The sequence below is a fragment of the Poeciliopsis prolifica genome, unplaced genomic scaffold, assembly GCF_027474105.1.
Source record: "Poeciliopsis prolifica strain line A6 unplaced genomic scaffold, Auburn_PproV2 SCAFFOLD013, whole genome shotgun sequence".
NCBI lineage: Eukaryota > Metazoa > Chordata > Actinopteri > Cyprinodontiformes > Poeciliidae > Poeciliopsis > Poeciliopsis prolifica.
Genome location: NW_026562388.1, coordinates 8,773,411 through 8,793,335, shown reverse-complemented (window position 1 = coordinate 8,793,335; position 19,925 = coordinate 8,773,411). Strand labels below are relative to the sequence as shown.

The 19,925-nt window shown below is 38.5% G+C and overlaps 1 protein-coding gene across 3 annotated transcripts in view; it reads right to left on the bottom strand.

Annotated features, from left to right (window-relative positions):
• Positions 1 to 8,310: 8,310 nt before the first annotated feature.
• The window catches only part of LOC129365269 (connector enhancer of kinase suppressor of ras 3-like), a 51,157-nt gene continuing 39,542 nt past the window's right edge, over positions 8,311 to 19,925 (bottom strand). For all 3 annotated transcript variants that reach the window (XM_055038382.1, XM_055038384.1, XM_055038383.1), the window contains 10 exons: positions 16,636 to 16,689; positions 16,207 to 16,246; positions 15,520 to 15,689; positions 12,253 to 12,326; positions 11,767 to 11,838; positions 11,615 to 11,679; positions 11,276 to 11,400; positions 10,410 to 10,758; positions 10,087 to 10,271; positions 8,311 to 9,972 (listed from right to left, as the gene is read on the bottom strand). In XM_055038382.1, coding sequence (XP_054894357.1) covers positions 9,772 to 9,972; positions 10,087 to 10,271; positions 10,410 to 10,758; positions 11,276 to 11,400; positions 11,615 to 11,679; positions 11,767 to 11,838; positions 12,253 to 12,326; positions 15,520 to 15,689; positions 16,207 to 16,246; positions 16,636 to 16,689 — 1,335 coding nt within the window. In that variant the 3' untranslated portion in view covers positions 8,311 to 9,771. The remainder of the gene's footprint in view (positions 9,973 to 10,086; positions 10,272 to 10,409; positions 10,759 to 11,275; positions 11,401 to 11,614; positions 11,680 to 11,766; positions 11,839 to 12,252; positions 12,327 to 15,519; positions 15,690 to 16,206; positions 16,247 to 16,635; positions 16,690 to 19,925) is intronic.

Genomic DNA, 19,925 nt, shown 5'->3' with positions numbered 1-19,925 from the left:
CCCCTAAAAGTAACAAAAACAAAAAATTCCTGTGAAAGTTGGCTAATTAATAAATTAAGGCTTTATATTAACTGTTCTGACTGAACAGTACAGTTAATATAACTTTTGCTGCAGAACATAAACAACAGAGGTGGGTAGAACATCCAAAACTTGCTCACAAGAGTAGCACTACTCATTTTTCCTGAAGTAAAAGCAAATAATTTCCATCCAAAAAATTACTGAAGAGCAAAAATGTATTCCATAAAAAAGAGACTCAAACACTAACAGATTATAATATCGGATTTAACATTTTAAAACAATTTCATCAGACAAAAAATATAAATTCTCTTTATTTAAAGGTCCCAGATAAAGCTGTGATACATTTTAAAGAGTTATACTACAAAGCAATATCCAAGGCTTAAGGCATCTCAGTGCACTGTTTAATTCATCATCTAGCTAAATAGAGAGTGTTGGAGCTATTATTCTTTATTTCTTTATCTATTTGAATTTTGTTAGTTTATTCTTAAACTTCTATTTTTTGCATTATTTACAGAGTTTATTTGCAGGTTAATAATTGATTTTATATTTTGTTTTGTTTTCTTATTTTTTCCTATTTTTTATCATTTGTAAGCTAGACAGGAAGTAAGGTGGGTCAGTCCACCTTCTATAAATGTAGGGGCCTGGTAAAGGACCAACAGGCATTTGGGTTTGGGGCCTATGGTTTTTACCAGTGCAAGAGAAAGGGATCAGTGCAAGAGATCAGTGCAGTGCGAGAGAACAGAGAGAGAGAGCAGTGCCAGAGAACAAAGAAAAGTTTGATAATTGTAATTGCTTGCATAAAAGGAAAATAAAAGCAACAAAGAAAATCAACAAGTTTGGACCTTGGGATTCTTTTGCCTGTGTTAAGAATCTGGACCCCAGTGCCTCATAGTGGCTGATGGAACTTTTTATTGGATGTTTGGTTTGACAAACAATCGCCACTACATCAAGTAAAAACCCACCCTGTGGAACAAGTAAAAACCTTCTCATGGATCAAGTAAGGAACCTGCCTGTGGATTAAAAGGAATAATTCCTCCTTAATGGACATGTTGGATTTGTGGATCTCAAGGATTACCATCAAACAAAAGGTTTTGGACCGTCTTTGATGAAATCAAGCGACTTGCTGCGTGAGGCCTGGATTGACACGTCACTCATTCATCAACTGGTACGTGACAATATTGTTCAAGCCGTAAAGGACAAACGGAAACTACTGGAGTTTAAAGACATTATTTCACTGCAAAGACTGATGAGATGAGTTTGATGTGACAAATTGACTCATAATTGGATTCAGACGTGTGCCGACGCCCATCATGGAAATGTTTGTTCACAAGAATCAACCTCTTTAAACAAAGAGACAAGTTTGTGCTTCATCCTGTGGATTCCTTGTGGATTAATGTCCCTTTAAAGGTTTGAAATAATTCAAAGGATTGCTAAAAATGTCTGATGTAAAGAGCAAAGAGGATGACACTCGGATGTCACAAGAGAAAAGAAACATCAAATTCACACAAAAGGGTTTGGAGTTTTATGTGAAAACATGTCAAGAAAAACGAAGTTTAAAGTGCAAACAAGCTTCAAACCTTGTGGAGAAAATCTCCGCATTAATGACGTCACAAGAAAATGTTAAGAAAGTGTCTTCTGACTTTGCCAAGTTTATTAAATGCTATCAAGATGCAACTGATTTACATGAATCATTTTTGAATTTGCCATTGCCAGAAGAAGAAGTGAAAAGGCAAAATGTGTATTTTCAGTCCAAGGTGGTGGCATTCTCTGAATTTATGGACAATGTAAAGGTTTGGTTGCATGAAGCAGGATATCCATATACTGAACAAAACAATAATGTTGGTGATGATCTAGTTGTAGAGGTGGATGAAATAAATCCTGAAGACAGTGTTTCTAATATTTCAAGTGTAAAGCCACGTTCAAAAACATCTTCACAGTTTCTCGGACTTCATCTACATCTTCTGCTCGCATTAAAGCTGCAGCTGAAAAGGCGGCGCTCATGGAGAGATTCGTCGCGTTGGACAAAAAACATCTGATCGAAGAGCAAGAGGAGAAGCTGAGGAAAGAAAAGGAAAAATTAAATTTGGAAATAGAGTTGGCAGCAACCAATGCAAAACTTAATGTCTTAATGAATTCAGTCGTTGGTTCTAAACGATCTGATGGAATGAACTCTTATTTTGAAAGAGCTAAAGTAAAGGACATGCCGCTGCTAAATCCTCGCGCTGATGAGTTTTTTCCCAAAGAAACAGCAAATTCTTCATCTGACCTTCCTGTCGTCAGACCTAAAGAAAAGCAGAAACAACTTAAAACGGATCAAAGAGAGTAAAAGTTGATTCTGCAACTCAAACAACGCAAACACAATTTCAATGTTCCCCTGAGACTGAAACTGTCAGAATGAAATTGTGAACATCATGCAAAGACAAAATGACATCACTGCCTTACTTGTAAAGCAAAATTTATCGTGCCCTCCCATCTAGAAACATTCCCGTGTTTGATGGGGATCCCCTGCAGTACAAATCATTTATGAATGCTTTTGAGAACGGAGTGGAAGCTAAAACTGACAACTGGAGCGACTGTTTGCACTTCTTAGAGCAGTTCACTAGGGGGCAGCCTAAAGATCTGGTGCACAGTTGTCAGCACTTACCTCCTGAGCTAGGTTATTCCAGGGCCAAATATCTTCTTGAAGAACATTTTGGAAATGAAAATAAAATAGCTTCTGCATATATGGAGAAGATTATGAGTTGGACACCAATAAAAGGTGACGATGTGAAAAGTCTTCAATCATTCTCTCTTTTCCTTCAAGGATGTTCAAATCTAACACAACAAATTGTTTACATGAAAGAATTGGATCTACCTTCAAATATGAGAACGATCGTGTTGAAACTTCCATATAAGCTGAGGGAAAAATGGAGAGTTACTGCTTATGAGCTGCAGGAGCAAAATGGCCACCGAGCTTTGTTCACTGATCTGGTTGCTTTTATAGTAAAAGAAGTAAATGTAGCATCAGATCCAGTTTCGGCGACATCCATGATCCACAAACTAGGATCAACTCTAAAGTCTCAAGTTCCAGCAAGCAAAGGAAAAAAGGAAGCAGTTTTGCCACAAATGTCAACACAATACTAGACGCCAAAACTCAGTCAACTGAAAATAAGACCAAGTCTACTGTTCTTCACAGCTGCTTGTTTTGTTTACAAAGAAATCATCTATTGGAAAACTGTATGCAGTTTAAAGCTAAAATGCATCGGGACAAGTTGACCTTCATTAAACAAAGGGGGATTTGTTTCGGTTGTCTGAAAGTTGGTCACACAAGCAAAGACTGCAGGAGTCGTTTGGATTGCAACGTGTGTCACCAAAGGCATCCGGGGGTTCTTCACATAGAGCAAAAGGAGCCAGAAGCCTCTTCAGAACAAACCCAACAGACAAAAGGGTCTCATGTCAACTTCTCAACTGCAACCACTCAGACATGTGGCATATTGGGGCCGGTCATGATGATGATGCTGTTTTTTCTATTGTTGCAGTGAAAGTTAAAAGTCAAAGAGCAACAAAATTGTACAAACTTATGCATTTCTGGATCCAGGAAGTTCAGGTACATTCTGTACAGAAACTCTGGCAAAAAGACTGAACTCAAAGGGTAAAAGGACAAATATTCTGCTGAGAACAATGAATCAAATAAGATTGTTAATGTACAAGTTTTGTCTGGTTTGGAAATCTCTAATTGAAAACAATGACTTCATAGCATTACCAGATGTTTTGACTCAGAGTACCATGCCAGTTTCTACATTGACCAGCAAAAAGACATTGATCAGTGGCCTCATCTTAAGCCTGTTAAGCTTCATCACATCAATGCAAATGTGGAACTACTGATAGGAACTGATGCTTCAAATGTTTTAGAGCCCTGGGAGGTGATAAACAGTGTGGATGGTGGGCCTTATGCTGTAAAAACTAAAGTTGGTTGGGTCATAAATGGTCCTTTGCGCACTAGAAGCAACAGCAGAAATAAAAATGTCTGCACTGCTGTAACAGCCAACAGATCTCTGTTGAGCATCTTAAGAAATGCTGGTCCAGCAGTACAATCATGATTTTAATGAAAGATCATCAGAGGAGAAACTGAAATGTCCAGAGAGGATTTGCATTTCATAACATGTCAATAACTCAACAAAACTTGTTGGAAGTCATTATCATATTGACTTACCTTTCAGGAGTGAACGTCCCAGCTTGCCAAATAATATCTGTGTTGCAGAGCAGCGCCTCCAGCCTCAGAAGGAGATTTGAAAAGGATGCTCAGTACAAGGAATACACTGCATGTGTAACAACATGCTGCAGCAAGGACATGCGGAGGCTGTACCAGCAGATAGCTTCAGAAAGGTGTGGACAACTGTGGTACATTCCTCATCATGGTGTATCATCCCACAAAAGGCAAGTTAAGAGTTGTATTTGATTGTGGATCAACTTTTAAAGGAGCATCACTGAACAGTCAGCTTCTACAAGGACCTGACCTCACAAACTCTCTGGTTGGAGTCCTCATCAGATTTAGAAAAGAGCCTGTTTGCACTAATGGCTGACATTGACGCCATGTTTCACCAAGTGTATGTCTCTGAAAAACATGTCACTTTCTCCGTTTCCTGTGGTGGCATCATGTGACACTTCAAAACCTGCACAGGAGTTCATGTTTTTCATTTATTTGGTGCAGTGTCTTCACCCAGCTGTGCAAATTATGCTCTGCAAAGAACTGCTGATGATAACACACAACATTTTCCAGCTGAAGTGGTTAACACAATCAAAATAACTTTTATGTGGATGACTGTTTTAAAATCTGTTCCTACAGAAGAAGATGCAGTGTTTCTGGTGAAGAGGCTGACAGACCTCTGCTCTAAAGGAGGATTCATGCTTTCAAAATGGTCAGCAATAGTCGCAGAGTGCTCATGTCAATCCCAGAGGAAAGGGAGCAAAAGAAATTAAGAATCTGGATTGGACACAGATCACTTCCAGTTGAGAGAGTATTGGGTTTACAGTGGAGCATTGAAACAGACGAGTTCAAGTTCAGAACCTCTGTGCAGGACCGTCCACACACCAGAAGGGGCATTTTGTCTGTGGTTAGCTCACTGTATGATCCCTTGGGAATCCTGGCTCCCTTCAGTATGCCAGCTAACTGTTGCTACAAGAACTTTGTCGACAAAATTTGAAGTGGGATGAAGTTATTCCCCATTCTCTCTAGGAAGTGGCTTGATTGGCTGGAGGATCTCCAGCTGATATCCAGTTTTAAAGTGGATCGTTGCATCAAACCAAGTTGCATCAGGAAACCAGATAAAGCACAACTTCATCATTTCTCTGACGCAAGTCAAGATGGCTATGGAACAGTGTCATATTTAAAACTGGAAAAGAATAACATCTCACATGTTGCTTTCATTTTAGGAAAAAAGAGTTGCCCCCATGAAGCAAACAACAATCCCGAGGTTGGAATTGACAGCTGCTGTTCTTGCAGTTCAAGTAAATAAACTGCTGCAGAAAGAGCTGCAAATACAGTTGGAAAAACCTGTTTTCTGGACTGATAGTACAACAGTACTAAAATATATTTCCAGTGAAACTAGAAGATTTCACACCTTTGTTGCAAACCGAATCTCTGTTATCCGAGAAGCAACAGATGTGAATCAGTGGAGATATGTTTCCTCCAAGGAGAATCCTGCAGATGATGCATCTAGAGGCATGAGAGCTAAGGAGTTCCTCAAATGCAGGAGATGGATAAATGGACCTGAATTTCTCCACAGATCAGAGGAGGAATGGCCCAAACTGGATGTGGATCACCATGCAATTCCTGCAGATGACCCAGAGGTCAAGAAGGACCTAACAGTAAGTGTTGTTGTGAAGGAATCAGAAAATGCTACGAACTATCTGATTCATTATTTTTCATCATGGACAAAGCTTAAAACCTCTGTTGCCTGGTTTTTAAAGCTGAAAAACATCTCATGTTGCTGCAACAGAAAAGAAAAGAGTTTGCTGCTGCAGACCTAAATAAAATTGAACCAGAAAATCAAAAGAAGAACTGGAAAAGCAGATGCAAAGATTCAAGACCACTCTAAAGAAAGAAAATCTAACTCCTGAAGACTTGGCCAAGGCAGAACTATCTATCATTCAGTTTGCACAACAACAGAAATTTGCTACTGAATGACTTTCATCACCAGTGCCTTAAAGGAGTCTCTAGGAGAAGTTCTCTATGCAAACTTGACCCAGTATTGGTGCTGGAGTTCTTAGTGGGTGGCAGATTGAATAAAACAGCCATGCCTGTCGAAGCAAAGCATCCTGTAATTTTGACAAAGGATATGCATGTATCTACCCTGATTTTACGCCATATTCATCAACAGTTAGGACATGCAGGGAGAGCTCATATGCTGTCCAGATTGAGACAAAAATACTGGATAATAAATGGTAATTCAGCTGCCAGAAAAATCATCTCTCATTGTGTTGTTGCAGACGGAACAGAGGAAAGTTTGTTGAACAAAAAATGGCAGATCTGCCAGGAGAAGAGTTCTGCCAACCACCGCTCCTTTCACAAACGTAGGAGTGGATTACTTTGGTCCTGTAAGTGTTAAAAGAGGACGAAGTCTCCTGAAAAGGTATGGAGTTCTGTTCACTTGTTTCACCAGCCGTGCAGTACATCTGGAAATTGCCTACACTCTCGATACAGATTCCTGTATAAATGCAGTCCGCAGGTTCATCTGTAGAAGGTCCAGTTTCCACAATTAGATCCGACAATGCCACAAATTTTGTTGGTGCAAATCGAGAGCTGAAGAGAGTTGGCTGAACTGAATCATGCTAAAATTCAAAATGCTTTTGTGCAGGATGGAATGAAATGGAACTTTAACATCCCTGCAGCCTCTCACCAAGGGGGAGTTTGGGAGCGTCTGATTCGTTTCCATTAGAAGTATTTTAGTCTCAGTTCTCAAAACAAGTTTTAGATGATGAAGGACTTCAAACAATCTTTTGTGAAGTTGAAGCCATATTAAATGACAGACCTATTACCAAAGTGTCAGATGACTCAAATGATCTTGAGGCACTCACACCCAACCATTTGTTGTTGTTAAAAGAACAAACCAGTTTTTGCCACCAGGATTGTTCAGTCAAAAGGATCTTTATGTCAGAAAAAGGTGGAAACAAGTGCAATACATGGCAGAGTTGTTCTGGAAAAGATGGCTTTCTGAGTACTTACCTCTGATGCAGGAAAGACAAAAATGGACAAGGACTAAAAGATGTCTTACTCCTGGAGATGTTGTTTTAATTGCAGACTCTACAGCTCCAAGAGGATCCTGGATGATGGCCAAAGTCTTAAATGTAAACCAGGATGCAAAAGGCTTGGTGCGTTCTGTGCAACTACAAACGAAGACCAGTGTTTTGGAAAGACCTGTGACCAAACTTCTGTTACTACTGGAAGCATCACACTGAGAAAGTATGGACATGTTTAATGGAATAGCTCCTTTTCCTTGTTAAAGTAATTCCGACAGTATTCGCAATTAGGGGCCGGAGTGTTGGAGCTATTTATTCTTTATTTCTTTATCTATTTGAATTTTGTTAGTTTATTCTTAAACTTCTATTTTTTGCATTATTTACAGAGTTTTATTTGCAGGTTATAATTGATTTTATATTTTGTTTTGTTTTCTTATTTTTTCCTATTTTTTATCATTTGTAAGCTAGACAGGAAGTAAGGTGGGTCAGTCCACCTTCTATAAATGTAGGGGCCTGGTAAAGGACCAACAGGCATTTGGGTTTGGGGCCTATGGTTTTTACCAGTGCAAGAGAAAGGGAACAGTGCAAGAGATCAGTGCAGTGCGAGAGAACAGAAGAGAGAGCAGTGCCAGAGAACAAAGAAAAGTTTGATAATTGTAATTGCTTGCATAAAAGGAAAATAAAGCAACAAAGAAAATCAACAAGTTTGGACCTTGGATTCTTTTGCCTGTGTTAAGAATCTGGACCCCAGTGCCTCATAGTGGCTGATGGAACTTTTTATTGGATGTTTGGTTTGACAAACAATCGCCACTACAGAGAGAATATGGAACATTTAAACAAAACAGTATTATTACTGACCTGGTCTGAGCAAAATTAATCATTTATTGCAGAGGCACAAGTGGAAACATCAGTTGTATGGGGACTAGAACACATGGAAAATCCTTTCAAAAGTTTAAAGGTGTTGTTCACATCATTCATTTAATATGACTGAGCATGTACCTTTTCAGTTTTTTTTTATTTTTATTATTCTGCAAATCAAGGTTCTGTAGACATAGAAACTGACAGAACAGCCTGGAAATTTTGGCATCGCTTTATTTCTTTTAATAGCAAAAACAAAAGAAAAAAAACACTACAATACACATTCAATATCATTAACATATCTACAATAAACTATAACATGAATGAAATATAAGTTAAAAAAACCAATGTTCACATGGAGCCAGCCCAGACTCTCCATGTCATATTCTGTAATAATCCATGTTCAGCTTTTAACCAGGTACCTAAACCTTTTCCTGGAAAATCACATAATAAGGGATATATTTCATGCTGTTTGATAAGCTCAAATCTTATAAAAAGTTAAAGTTAAAATGAATGACATTTTACAAAACATTTCACAATAGTTTTGCAGGATAAATGTAATAATTTGTAAAGGTTTGCTAAAATTGAACAGTGCCAAAACTGTAAGCTGACAAACCTCTTCTTTAAACAGAGATGCTATGTTTATTGGTAATGTGAGGTTAAATGTCATTTTAGTTTTAGTTTTGCATATTTTAGAATTGAATTATTTACCTATTTGTATTTAAACTTGGATGATTCTCTCCGTTAAAATTTGACCCCATCTGAAAGACAGTTGATGCTAATATTTCATTTCATTAGCCGATACTGATTTCACACTTAAAGTATGATGCATCCACGCATAAATGTTCATCCCAAAATGACAAGGCAGCTTTCGGCTTGTTTCCATTATTTTGAACAGTTTCTGTACACATCTAGGGCAGTAATGCGAAAGTATACTACCAACTATTTTTTCACACTACAATAAACATGCTGCCAACATTTATGTTCTCAAGGCAAATGTCTAGTGTTTTAGCTGAGTTTTAAACTGCATAGTGACAATAACTTGACTCCTATTTATCTGAAATTATCAGTATGTGATTTATTCTTACTACAGGGTTTATTGTTCAGTCAGAACAGTTAATATAAAGCATGATGTGACAGCACAAGGAAAGAATCATGGCTCCTGGATTGCTTGTAACAGGCACAGATGGTGCATGGCACCAATAATTAGCAGACAACAACAATCTAGGTATTTGTTCTCTGCAGACGGAAAACAATGTAGATAAATTATACAGTAAAAAAAACAATACCAAAAACAAACAAAAAACAGTGTTTCTGTGCATTCCATTTCATATAATCAGAGTTTATGAAAAGGTTCTGTGAATTAAAAAGTTTTAAAAAAAAACAACTTAAGCTCTGGAAAATTATCCAATTCTACCAAGAGGCAAGCAAAAGTAATACTAAAACAAAAATCACATTTTTATGTCTATTGCTCATGTTTCCTAGTCGATATGAAACGTAAAACAAAAAAGAAAAAAAGAACAAAACAAAACAAAAAAAAAACACTTTAGATGCATGTTAAACAGCAGTTAAATATGCGCTTACATGGAACTGAAGTGTCATCTGACTAAATCACAGCAGTGAGTGTATGTTATTATGAGGTCCAACTCGAAACACCGTCAACTACATTAGGGGGACTTATAAACTGGTCTCTGCAACTGGGGCAGCAGTGACTGATGCTGCAGCTGTCACAGCATCTGGTGCCCCCCTCTGGTTGTCTTTGACACAGATCTCCACCATCAATGGCGCATTGGCTTCCTTCCACTCTCTGAACTTGTGTGAGGTAAGCTCTGCGTCAGACAGCACCTGCTCTATTGCCTGCAAGTCCGCTTCCTTAGACTGTGAGAAAAGAAAGAAAAGAAAAATGAGGGAGAAATATCTATTCATTGGATATCCACACAACAAAATACCCAGATGATTTTAAAACCTCAAAATAGTTTCTGTACCGCATACCTTTAGCGTGCTATTAAGTGCCCTGATATGGTGTAGCTTATCGTTAACGGTCTGGTTTTTACAGCGTTTAACAAAAGAAGCCCTGAATTCCCTTTTTGTGGATGGTTTCCGATCCCCTATTGGTGAAAGGCTGGCCTCCTTTAGATGAATGTACAGCTTTTCCATTTCATCAGATCCACGATTGCCTGAAAGAGGATAAAGTTGCAATTTATTATGCAGCCCACTTGCACAACATAAAGTCTAAGGGGGTTTTAAGGTAGACATCAATTTGTGGAAAAAACACAAAGGTAGGAAAGCAAATGTAGAACAAAAAAAACATTCACCTGCACTTTGAGGACCTAAAACATCCCTATGCTCCTCCCCATGAACTGCTGGGTTCTCTTTGTTGGACCCATTTGAGTCTGTGGAGCTCTGAGGAACCGAGCTTTCTGACACTTCTCCCACTTCCGTTCTCCCTTGTGGCGGTCGCTGAGTGTGGACCTGGACCGAGCACACCACTGCCGTCTCCCCGGCCTGAGTAGAGGACGCCTGTGAGACAAGGTCCATCCAGGACTGCCGTTGCTTAGCGAGCGAAGAGGCGGAGCTCTGTGACGTCATCGTACTGACGGGGGAGGAGAGTGAATCGCTGGCTTCTGCAGGAGCTGTAGAAGAATATGGTGGTGGTACAGTACCCTGAAAGAAAGACAAGAAAAGATGTTTTTGAGACATTCAGACGTCTTATTTCTTTTTTAAATTGGGCTAAGTCGCAACCAAAAACTTTATTTCATTGAGTTTTTTTTAGATGTGATATTCCAAAGCAAAGTGCCACATATGCATGGCACACAATGACAACACAAAGAAGTCACAAATATAGTACATGGGGTTCATCAGCATGCAAGTTCATCTCGGTATGAAAAGTAGCTGGTCCGTGAAGGCATCAAAGACATTCATAAACTTATGAATTTTACTTAAGAACATTGAAATCCATGCGTTTTCCTTCCATTTCATAGTTATGCCCTAAATAGTGTTTTGATAACAGCAAGAACTAGAGTTTGCCTTTGTAACATGAAGTTGAAAAAGGAACTTTGCAGCCCTTTTCCAGAAATGGTAAAAAGGGGTGCAAATACCTTTTGAAGACACATGTTTAATCCCACTGACCAAAACAAATCAAGGAATGAGGTAGGTGCCATTTTTATGAATCTTCCCTGACCTGATGTGTGCTCCCAGGCGGATTAGATGGATCCACAGAGTCCCGTAGGGTCTGCTCTGAGTATGGCGGAGGGGGGATCTCTGTGCTCTCTGCTTCTTCGTGATCGCTGGCTTCACTGTAGCACTCTGAACGTCCACATTGGTTTGAAGAGAAACATGAAAAAAAAATGCATTAATTTATAGGATGACTCATAGACTACACAACAAAAATCGACCACAGGATTTGCGTTGCTCTAATTTGGCAGTGTCACATATCTCCTGTGAATCAGCCACAAACACTGCTCTAAATTTAAGACCACACCTGGCAATAAAACACATGTTGAGCACAGGGGGGGCTTACCAGCTGCTGTGGTTTGATTTGTTCGCTCATAATTAATGGAGGCCAGCCCGAGCTTGTTCAACCAGCTGAGAAGAACAAACGATTCATCTTTAAACATGATTATTAAGAAAAACTATCAGCTTTCACATTAGTTACATCCTAGTGGAACTTACAGATTCATGTCCTCGTGGTTCTCGGCAGCAAAATAAAACATCATGACCTGAGGATGGCAGGCTTTGAATGCACTGTAAGAGATAGGAGAGCATTTAGAGAGGCAGTTCAGAGAAACTTTAAAGCATAAGATTACAACACCCACAGATTAGCAACCTTAGGTTATTGTTCTCAATACATGAATGATATTTCTTGTGGTTTCAAACTACTTTTAGTAGAAAGCTTCATGGGTTTCTGGTAAGAGATATGAATAAATAAAGAAAGAATCTAATCCCATGATGAGATGTGATCAGTGGAAAAAGGAAGTGACTTCTATTTTGAAGATCGTTTCAGGACGATTTAGTAAATAACATTTCCTGTCACAGTGTGTGGGAAAACTTTCTATGACACCCAGGCTGTTTGTATAAATTAAGTCTCATGTTTAGCTAAACAACGCGATGAGATGCTCAATCACAACATCATCCTGAAAAGGAAAACTTTGAGCTTACTGCTTCTTCTTGCACTCGATGGCTACATCTATCACGAAGTTTGCGAGGTCAATGTAGCCCTCTGCTTTCTCCGCCTGCAACAGACATTGAATAATAGTTAGCGCTAAGACATAGTGATGGTTTTCAAACCACTTCCTGGCAAAACGTGTCACAGAGCTGCAGCCGGTGATGGTGACATACATTAATCCTGACCATAGCCATCACACGCGTCGCAGTCATGAAAAAAAGCATTTGGCACCAGTCAGATTGCTTTCGTTTTTGACATTTTTCACACTTCAGTGTCTTGGATCAAATTAATTTAATAGTAGAAAAGGGCAAACTAATACAAAACACAGAAATGGCTCATCCTGAATGCCAGAAAAGAACATGTAACCGTTCCTTTGCTTCAGTCAAGGTAGGCAGTTATACATTTATAGTGAAAAGTATGTGGAATGAATTGTCTATAAATCTTTTTGAGCCACATTTAAAGTGATCACAATAAAAATGGCAGAATAACATGATGAAACTTAAAGGCCATTATTTCCAGCGCCTAAGCTTAAGAGCACTTAGCTCATACAGCAGAAACTCTCAGTGTTTATGGTTTTTAGACACAATCAATTATCCACCAGCACAAATTTATTACTTCACATAGACCATCATTTCACAAGACCGCTTAATGGCCTCACAATCTCAGAAAAGTACCTTTGTTGAGTTGAAAAGCAGATTTGATGATTGATTTTTATATTTCAATAAAGTGTACAGAGAACTTGCATGTATACATTTTCTTGTAAGTATACAATACAAATCACAAGTGTACTGTCAATTGGCTTTGGTCAAAAGGAATCAAAATGTGTGGCAAGGCTTTAAACAGGCTCTTGAAATTTAAAAACCTTTCGATTTGACTGTGCGATTCTTTAAAAAAAAAGAGTGGGCCAACATTTCTCCATGATAACTCAATGTTTGAACAACCAGTTCCTGGCTTCAAGGAGTCATTACTTTTTTTTATTTTTTTTATGTAGGACCAGTTTAATTTAGATGCCTTTTCCCCCCCTCACTCAGGTTATCTTTTTGATACATTTGTTTGATAATTAAAACATAGAAGCGTGATAAAAACAGCAAAAACAGAAGAAATCTCTAAAGAGGAAAATATTTTTATTTTTACTTTATGCATGCATGCATGTCTGTCTGTCTGTATCTGTGATGACAGTCTGGTAGTGGCAAAGACACATACAGGAAACGCAGTGCAGTTCCTGTTGCGGCAGCATGACAGAGGTTGAAGAAGCAAGTATGACTTGTCTGACGTTCACAGCACTTCACTGTGTGCTTATATAGAAGGGTGTTAAATGTGTGAAGTGCTAAACAGATTGAAAGCTTTACTGACAATTTTGGAAGAATGTATAAAAGGACATTTTAATGGGGTTTTTTTTATTCGTCTTAAATAAAAAACATAATGCTGATCCTCCTATTACTTTTTAAGAAAACATTTCTATTACAGCCTGGTAAAAAATGAAGAGCATATTTTACTTATAGCGATACTGACATTTATAATTTTCTTGATTTCTCTCAGTTGCAGTACATTTTCAGACATCTAAGAAGAACCAGTGAATAAAAAAAATTATCACTTTGCATAGGCTCAAATAACGGTATGAACCCCAGTAGTTATTCAATTAGAAAAAAAATTGACCAAACAAAACCAAAATACTTTTTTTTTTGTACAACTTGTGGTCAAAGCTTAATGCAACTCATCTCCACTACTGTCCAAAAATAAAATAAAACAACTCTGCAATTTCACTTCTCATTCTCACATTTTCTGGTCATGAATGTATTTATTTGTGATCATTATCATCACAAGTGCTTCAATACTACACTTAAGATAACACTCTTCAATGTGAATGCTGATGTTATGCGAACAAGATTTCTATTTTCTGCCTGGTGTTTAACAAAAAAATAAAATAAAATGCACATTAAAGATTTAAGAACCAATTTAAAAGGCAGATTTATTTGTAATATGTCTTTGAATCATTCATGCTGTGAAAGGGTGAGAGCAGCAGAAAACAAAAAGGTGAAACACAAAATGATAAAATTACTCTTTGATTCGTCTGAGATTCCAGTTTCTGGTCTTATGGGAAAGGCTGAGATTTGCAGAGAACTGCTAAAATATCCATGACCAGAGATAAGGTCAAGAGTCAACAATCTTCAGAGAATACTGGTCATCATTATCGCTGAATAATTATGGCAAACTCCTCAGTTTTTTAGTTTCTTCTATAAAATAACTCTTACATTTTTTGTTGTTTTTATTGTAACTGCACATTCAAAGACATAGCATGCGGTCGACTCTGCCCACAGTGACCTGTAAATGTAAGAGCTAGCAACAAAGTAATTGTTCTCTTGTACAGTTTCAGTAAAGATAGAGAGTCTGTAGACACCAGCTCTACAGCTCCCATATGACATCACCCTGTCACAGCACTTGACAGTAATTTACAGAGCCACATGTGACATTGTTTCGATAAACAACGCACAAAGTGAGAAGCAAATTTTCCATAACATGCTGGCCAAACCAAGGAAAGGTTATTTGTTGTATAATTATTTTCCCCCACATTACCTCCTACATGCGTTACTCAGAGAAAAAGCTGCATGCATGTGCACCAACACTAAAATAATGTCCAAATATGAACTGAAAACACATGGCTTTGAACTATTTTTAAACAAAGAAAAAATTGGAAAATGAAATTGTATTTTGCCCCTATACTTCCGTTAACCCTAAATAAAATCCGGAAAGGGAAGCTAATAGAATCTTTTAATTGAGTACTTCTGAAATGCCTAAATAAGGGCTTTTTATTGCAGGACATGCTCAAAGAACACAGGAAGTCCCATTATCTAAATAAAGTGAAGAACTTCAACTTGATTGTCACATTACAACCATGAATACTCATTCATGGTTGTAATTCCCATATGATAATAGAGCAGCACAAAGTAGCGTGTAAAAAAAGAATACGGCATCATTTTCAAATGTTTTTAAACATACGTTTCTCAAAAGTGGGATTTGTACCCACTTTTGACTAATTTTTGATACCAATCCATAAAATTAAGTGTAACCATTGTCGTGTTAGAATCACAAACATAAACATCCCAATAATATAAATGTTGATGTTGTGCTTGTAACCTGGACAACAGGACAACTGCGGCTACTAAACACTCTAGATTTTCAACATCTTGAGCAATTTTTTAAAACATTTCACACAACAAAAGGCACAGCAGGCTATGCATCAAACATTATTCTTTACTCACCAACTGGTTGGTGTACCAGTAGAGTGCAGTCTTCTTAAGGACAAACCAATACTTCTTCCATTTGATTCCCAGAAAACCCTTGGTCTCCTTCTTCCTGTAAAGCCAGCCCTGGTGGTCCGGTTGACCGAGCTCTTTAACGGAGATTCGTCTTCTACTCATGGTACCATTGCCTGTGCACAGATAAGGCCTGTACGTGAGTCCACAAGAACCTTGCTCCAAGCAAATTAAGAATAAGCTGAAGCGTCTAGATGAAGTCCAGCATTCTATCTGAGACACACACACAAATTAAAAAAAATTCCATCCCAGCCAATGTAAGTCATTGAAATGACAAAAATAACAAAAAAAATAAAAACAACCCCCCTTCCTATAAAGCACCTACAACTTGGTCTGCGCTGAAGCGATGTGGTTCAGCAATCTTCCCCTGATGTGATAATTAACAAGACATCATTGACAAGCTAAGAAAAAAAAAAAAAAAAGAGCAACTAACGTTAAAGACTCAGAAATGAAACGAGACGATGCAGAACAGCAGAGCATAAAAGAAGTGAAGTGAAAGTACTTGTGGGTTGTCTAAAATCCCTCTGCACACACTAAATGTCCTTTTGCTTCTCACACACGCCCACCGGTGGTCAAACCTACAGCAGACAGGCAACACCTGCTGCAGACGCAAAGCAAAAAGAGCCAGCTTACCCCCTCGGTTCTTCTTCTTCGACTTGTGCCGCAGGGAGACCTTTCAGAGTGGACAACGGCGAGGTCCGAGGAGGAAGACAAGAAGAGAAAACTGTCACGCGCAACAACTGAGATGAAAACGCTCGCTCAACATCCTGTTTCTCGTATGCACCAACTTCTTTTTCTTGCTCCTCTCTGACTTTCAGCTTCTACCTTGTTTTTCTATCTGACTTTCAGCTTCTGCCTTGTCTTTCTATCCATCTATTCTTCATTTCCTCTGCCTTCATGGGATTTCAAAACGAGAAAAGAAAAAGAAAGGCAACTGCCCTCTCACCTGTTGTAAAGGCTTGCAAGCTTTGATAATTCGTATATCAAGTTCTGCCATAATAAAATAGCAGAAGCAGAAGTATCCCCTCTGTAAATGTCACAGAAAAAAAGATGGGTACTCACAGGATTATAGTCGTCAGCAGCCATAGAAGGACTCACAGACAGAGGGAAGGCAGCCTGTTGAAAGAAACCAGAAGAAAAAGGTATTGAGAGGTGTGTAGGTTGACAACATCTCTCCCCAAATAATGGGGCAGTAATTGTTTTTTTTTTTGTCTTTTGTTTCTTCAAAAGGAAGTGGCGTCATAGGCACAGAAGTACTGACAATGGTTTTTTTCAAACTTTTGCAGAAATAAAGAAAATGTTGAATTTCTCCATGCAACAGGAAGTTGAGTCAGAAAAAAAGGCTAAAACCTATAAAGTTGAGCTCACACACAACACTGACTCACAGCTTGTGCAACGATGTCCACCGTCAGCAGTTTCATTCACACTATGACACACAGATAAAGTAAGTAATACAGAATCTGAGCGGCACAGACCAAACTTTTTCAGTTTCGAGGTGCAAAAACTTTTTTTCTGGGGGGACATGCATGAAATGTTCAGTTTTGCAGTTCAACATCCAAAAAGAACAAGGCTGCATTGAGAAATCTAGCCTGCAATTATTGACCAACTTCCTCTGTGCTCTTAGGTTCCTCATTTGTGAAGTTAAAAAGCTCCCACAGTGAACAAACAATTCCAGCAAATAAGTTTACCATTTTCACAGCTGAAAACCCCTTCATGATGCTTCACTCTGCTTCTAGATTTTCCGGGAATTTAGAAAATCTCTGCGATGCAGATCTTCCAAAACTACAGGTGGATCTCAATCGATTGGAATAAAAAAAAAATCCCTTCTCACCCCCGCGGGTGGTTCTTATCCTCTGAGCTCGGGTCCTCTACCAGAAGCCTGGGAGCTTGAGGGTCCTGCGCAGTATCTTGGCACATTTCTGGACTGAGTGTCTGATGTTGTTCCTGGGATCTGTTGTAGCCACTGCTCCAGTTTGGAGGTTACTGCCCCGAGGGCCCCGATGACCACAGGCACTACTGTGGTCATCACCTTCCAGGCCCTCTCCAGTTCTTCCCTGAGGCCCTGGTATTTCTCCAGTTTCTTGTGCTCCTTTTTCCTGATGTTGCAGTCGCTTGGTATTGCTACATCTACCACAACAGCTTTCCTCTGTTGTTTATCCACTACGACAATGTCTGGTTGGTTTGCCCTTACCATTTTGTCTTTATATTTCACGGACTAAACACTCATTAAAAGATTTGACTGTGATAGTTGTCAAGCAGGCAATTGAAGTATTATCATATCAGCATATTAGTGGAAAGTTGAGTGGAAGAAAAAGCATGATAGAAAAAGGTGCACAAGCTAAAACTACATAATCACATGATTATGGCTTGAGAATTAAACCATAAAATATTACTTCCCAGACATTCAGAAAATGAAACCAATGTATTTATAATAAAAAAAAGTAATACAAGTATTTATAATTCAGAAATGTTTTGTTATTGAAAAGAATGTCCCTGCACAACAAATGAGATAAGTTTTCTGCAGTCAAATGCAGTGACAGAATACCATGAAATAAGCATCATAAACCTTTTTCGTATAAAAAAGTATGAATCTTCTCCATGACTGTGTAGGCCATAGCACAGCATTTCTAAATGAAAAAGCTTTAGTATCAGTCCGCCTTTTTTTGTGTGTTTTCAGTAGCTGTGAGAAATATCAATGTGACAAATCTATGTCATTTTTTAAACATAAAATTGTGTCAAATTACAAAATAACTAAACTTTCTGATGATATCTCAACTTACAGAGATGCTTCAGCTGATTTAGATCTTTAGAAGCAGACGGGGCGATTCCTTTACAGGGATTAATCACTCACCGCAAATGCAATTTCCTAACAGAACAGTTTTCACCCGAACAGTTTAGTGCCAGTTCACTGCCGGAGAAGAATAAATCCAGGACACAGATTTTCATCAGGTGCCTTCAATTCTCTAATCCTAAAGACGTTTTCTCTCCGCTTCTCTTACGCAACACGTGAGTTGCTGTCAAATCGTGTTTCCGGTGCGCTCGAGCTCTTTTGATCAACATCGCCACTCTAACCACAAAACCAGACCCTGCGTTAAGTAACGTTGCTTGCTCGGTGCTGCCCCCTCCCCCTCGTGGAGTTCACGTGTGCTCTAACACTTAGACTCATTTGTTCCGACAAAAATGCTTAATCTCATAAAAAAATAAAAAAAATAAATAAATAAAACGAAACGAAAGGTTTTATTAAAACAAAACTGACCAACTTCAGAATGTCTCTGTATTTAATATTAATCTGCCCGATTTGAATATCCAAAGACACAAGCTTTGCTTTACCTACCGAGTAAAGCGTCAGTAAAGAGAATTCAGAAGCGACGACGAGCCAATTAAAACGAAGCGCGTGCTCTACCTGCCACGGCAATCTCGGTGAACGTAGTTTGACCCGAACTGTCCGTCCAAAGTCTGACCAAACCTTAACGAGCATGTTTGTGTCGAGATGACCAGTGTGGGCGCAAAGAAGTTCAACCGTTTTTAGTTGAGTTCAAGGTTTTTCTGGATCGAATGAAGTTTCTGCGCCCGCTGTATTCTTTCTAATTGGTTATTAAAGGTGCATTTCATCCCGTTGTTCCAGGTAGACGAAATACCTGTTTTCTCTCCGGAGAGGTGAACCAGCAGTTACAGCTTGTTGCCACTGGGGGTCGCCACATCCCCGCTATTCAATGTCTTTAGTCACGTCAACAAAAGAAAGAGTGAATTGGACTGAAAACGACTCTCTTTATGATGCCGAACTTTATTGTCTCGTAGATCAGACAAAAGCTTTCACACTTTTGTCTCATCTGATTCTCACATGGTTCGCCAACGAGATGAGAATCTTCTTCGTTGGATCCAATAGGCTGCATTATGAAATAAATAATTCTTCAACTGGAATAAAACTGTATCTGCAGCTGCATCTCAAGTAAATTGAGAATCATTGAAAAGCCTTGTAATTCGATCTAAAGACTGAATTTGCTTCGACGTCAATTACATTTACATTCAAATAAATTATTTCAATATAACCTTTTTTGGTTTAAATTTAAATTTAATTTCAATTGTTTTATTCTAGTGTCATCAATTAGACTTTATGATTAAGGAGCCATTGGACTCAACAATTTGGTTCTTTCGATTATCAATTTCAGCTGCTTAGATTCTCAAAATGCCAAGTAAAACATTTTTCTGTGCAGAATGGTCTGAAGTTAAATGTCTCATAGTGTGAAGGTCATAATAGTGAGAAGCGTGCTTCGAAATTACTGCTAAGCTAAGTTGACATAAGATCATCTTCTCCAGGAAGAATCTGTAAAGAAAATATGTTTTACAAATTT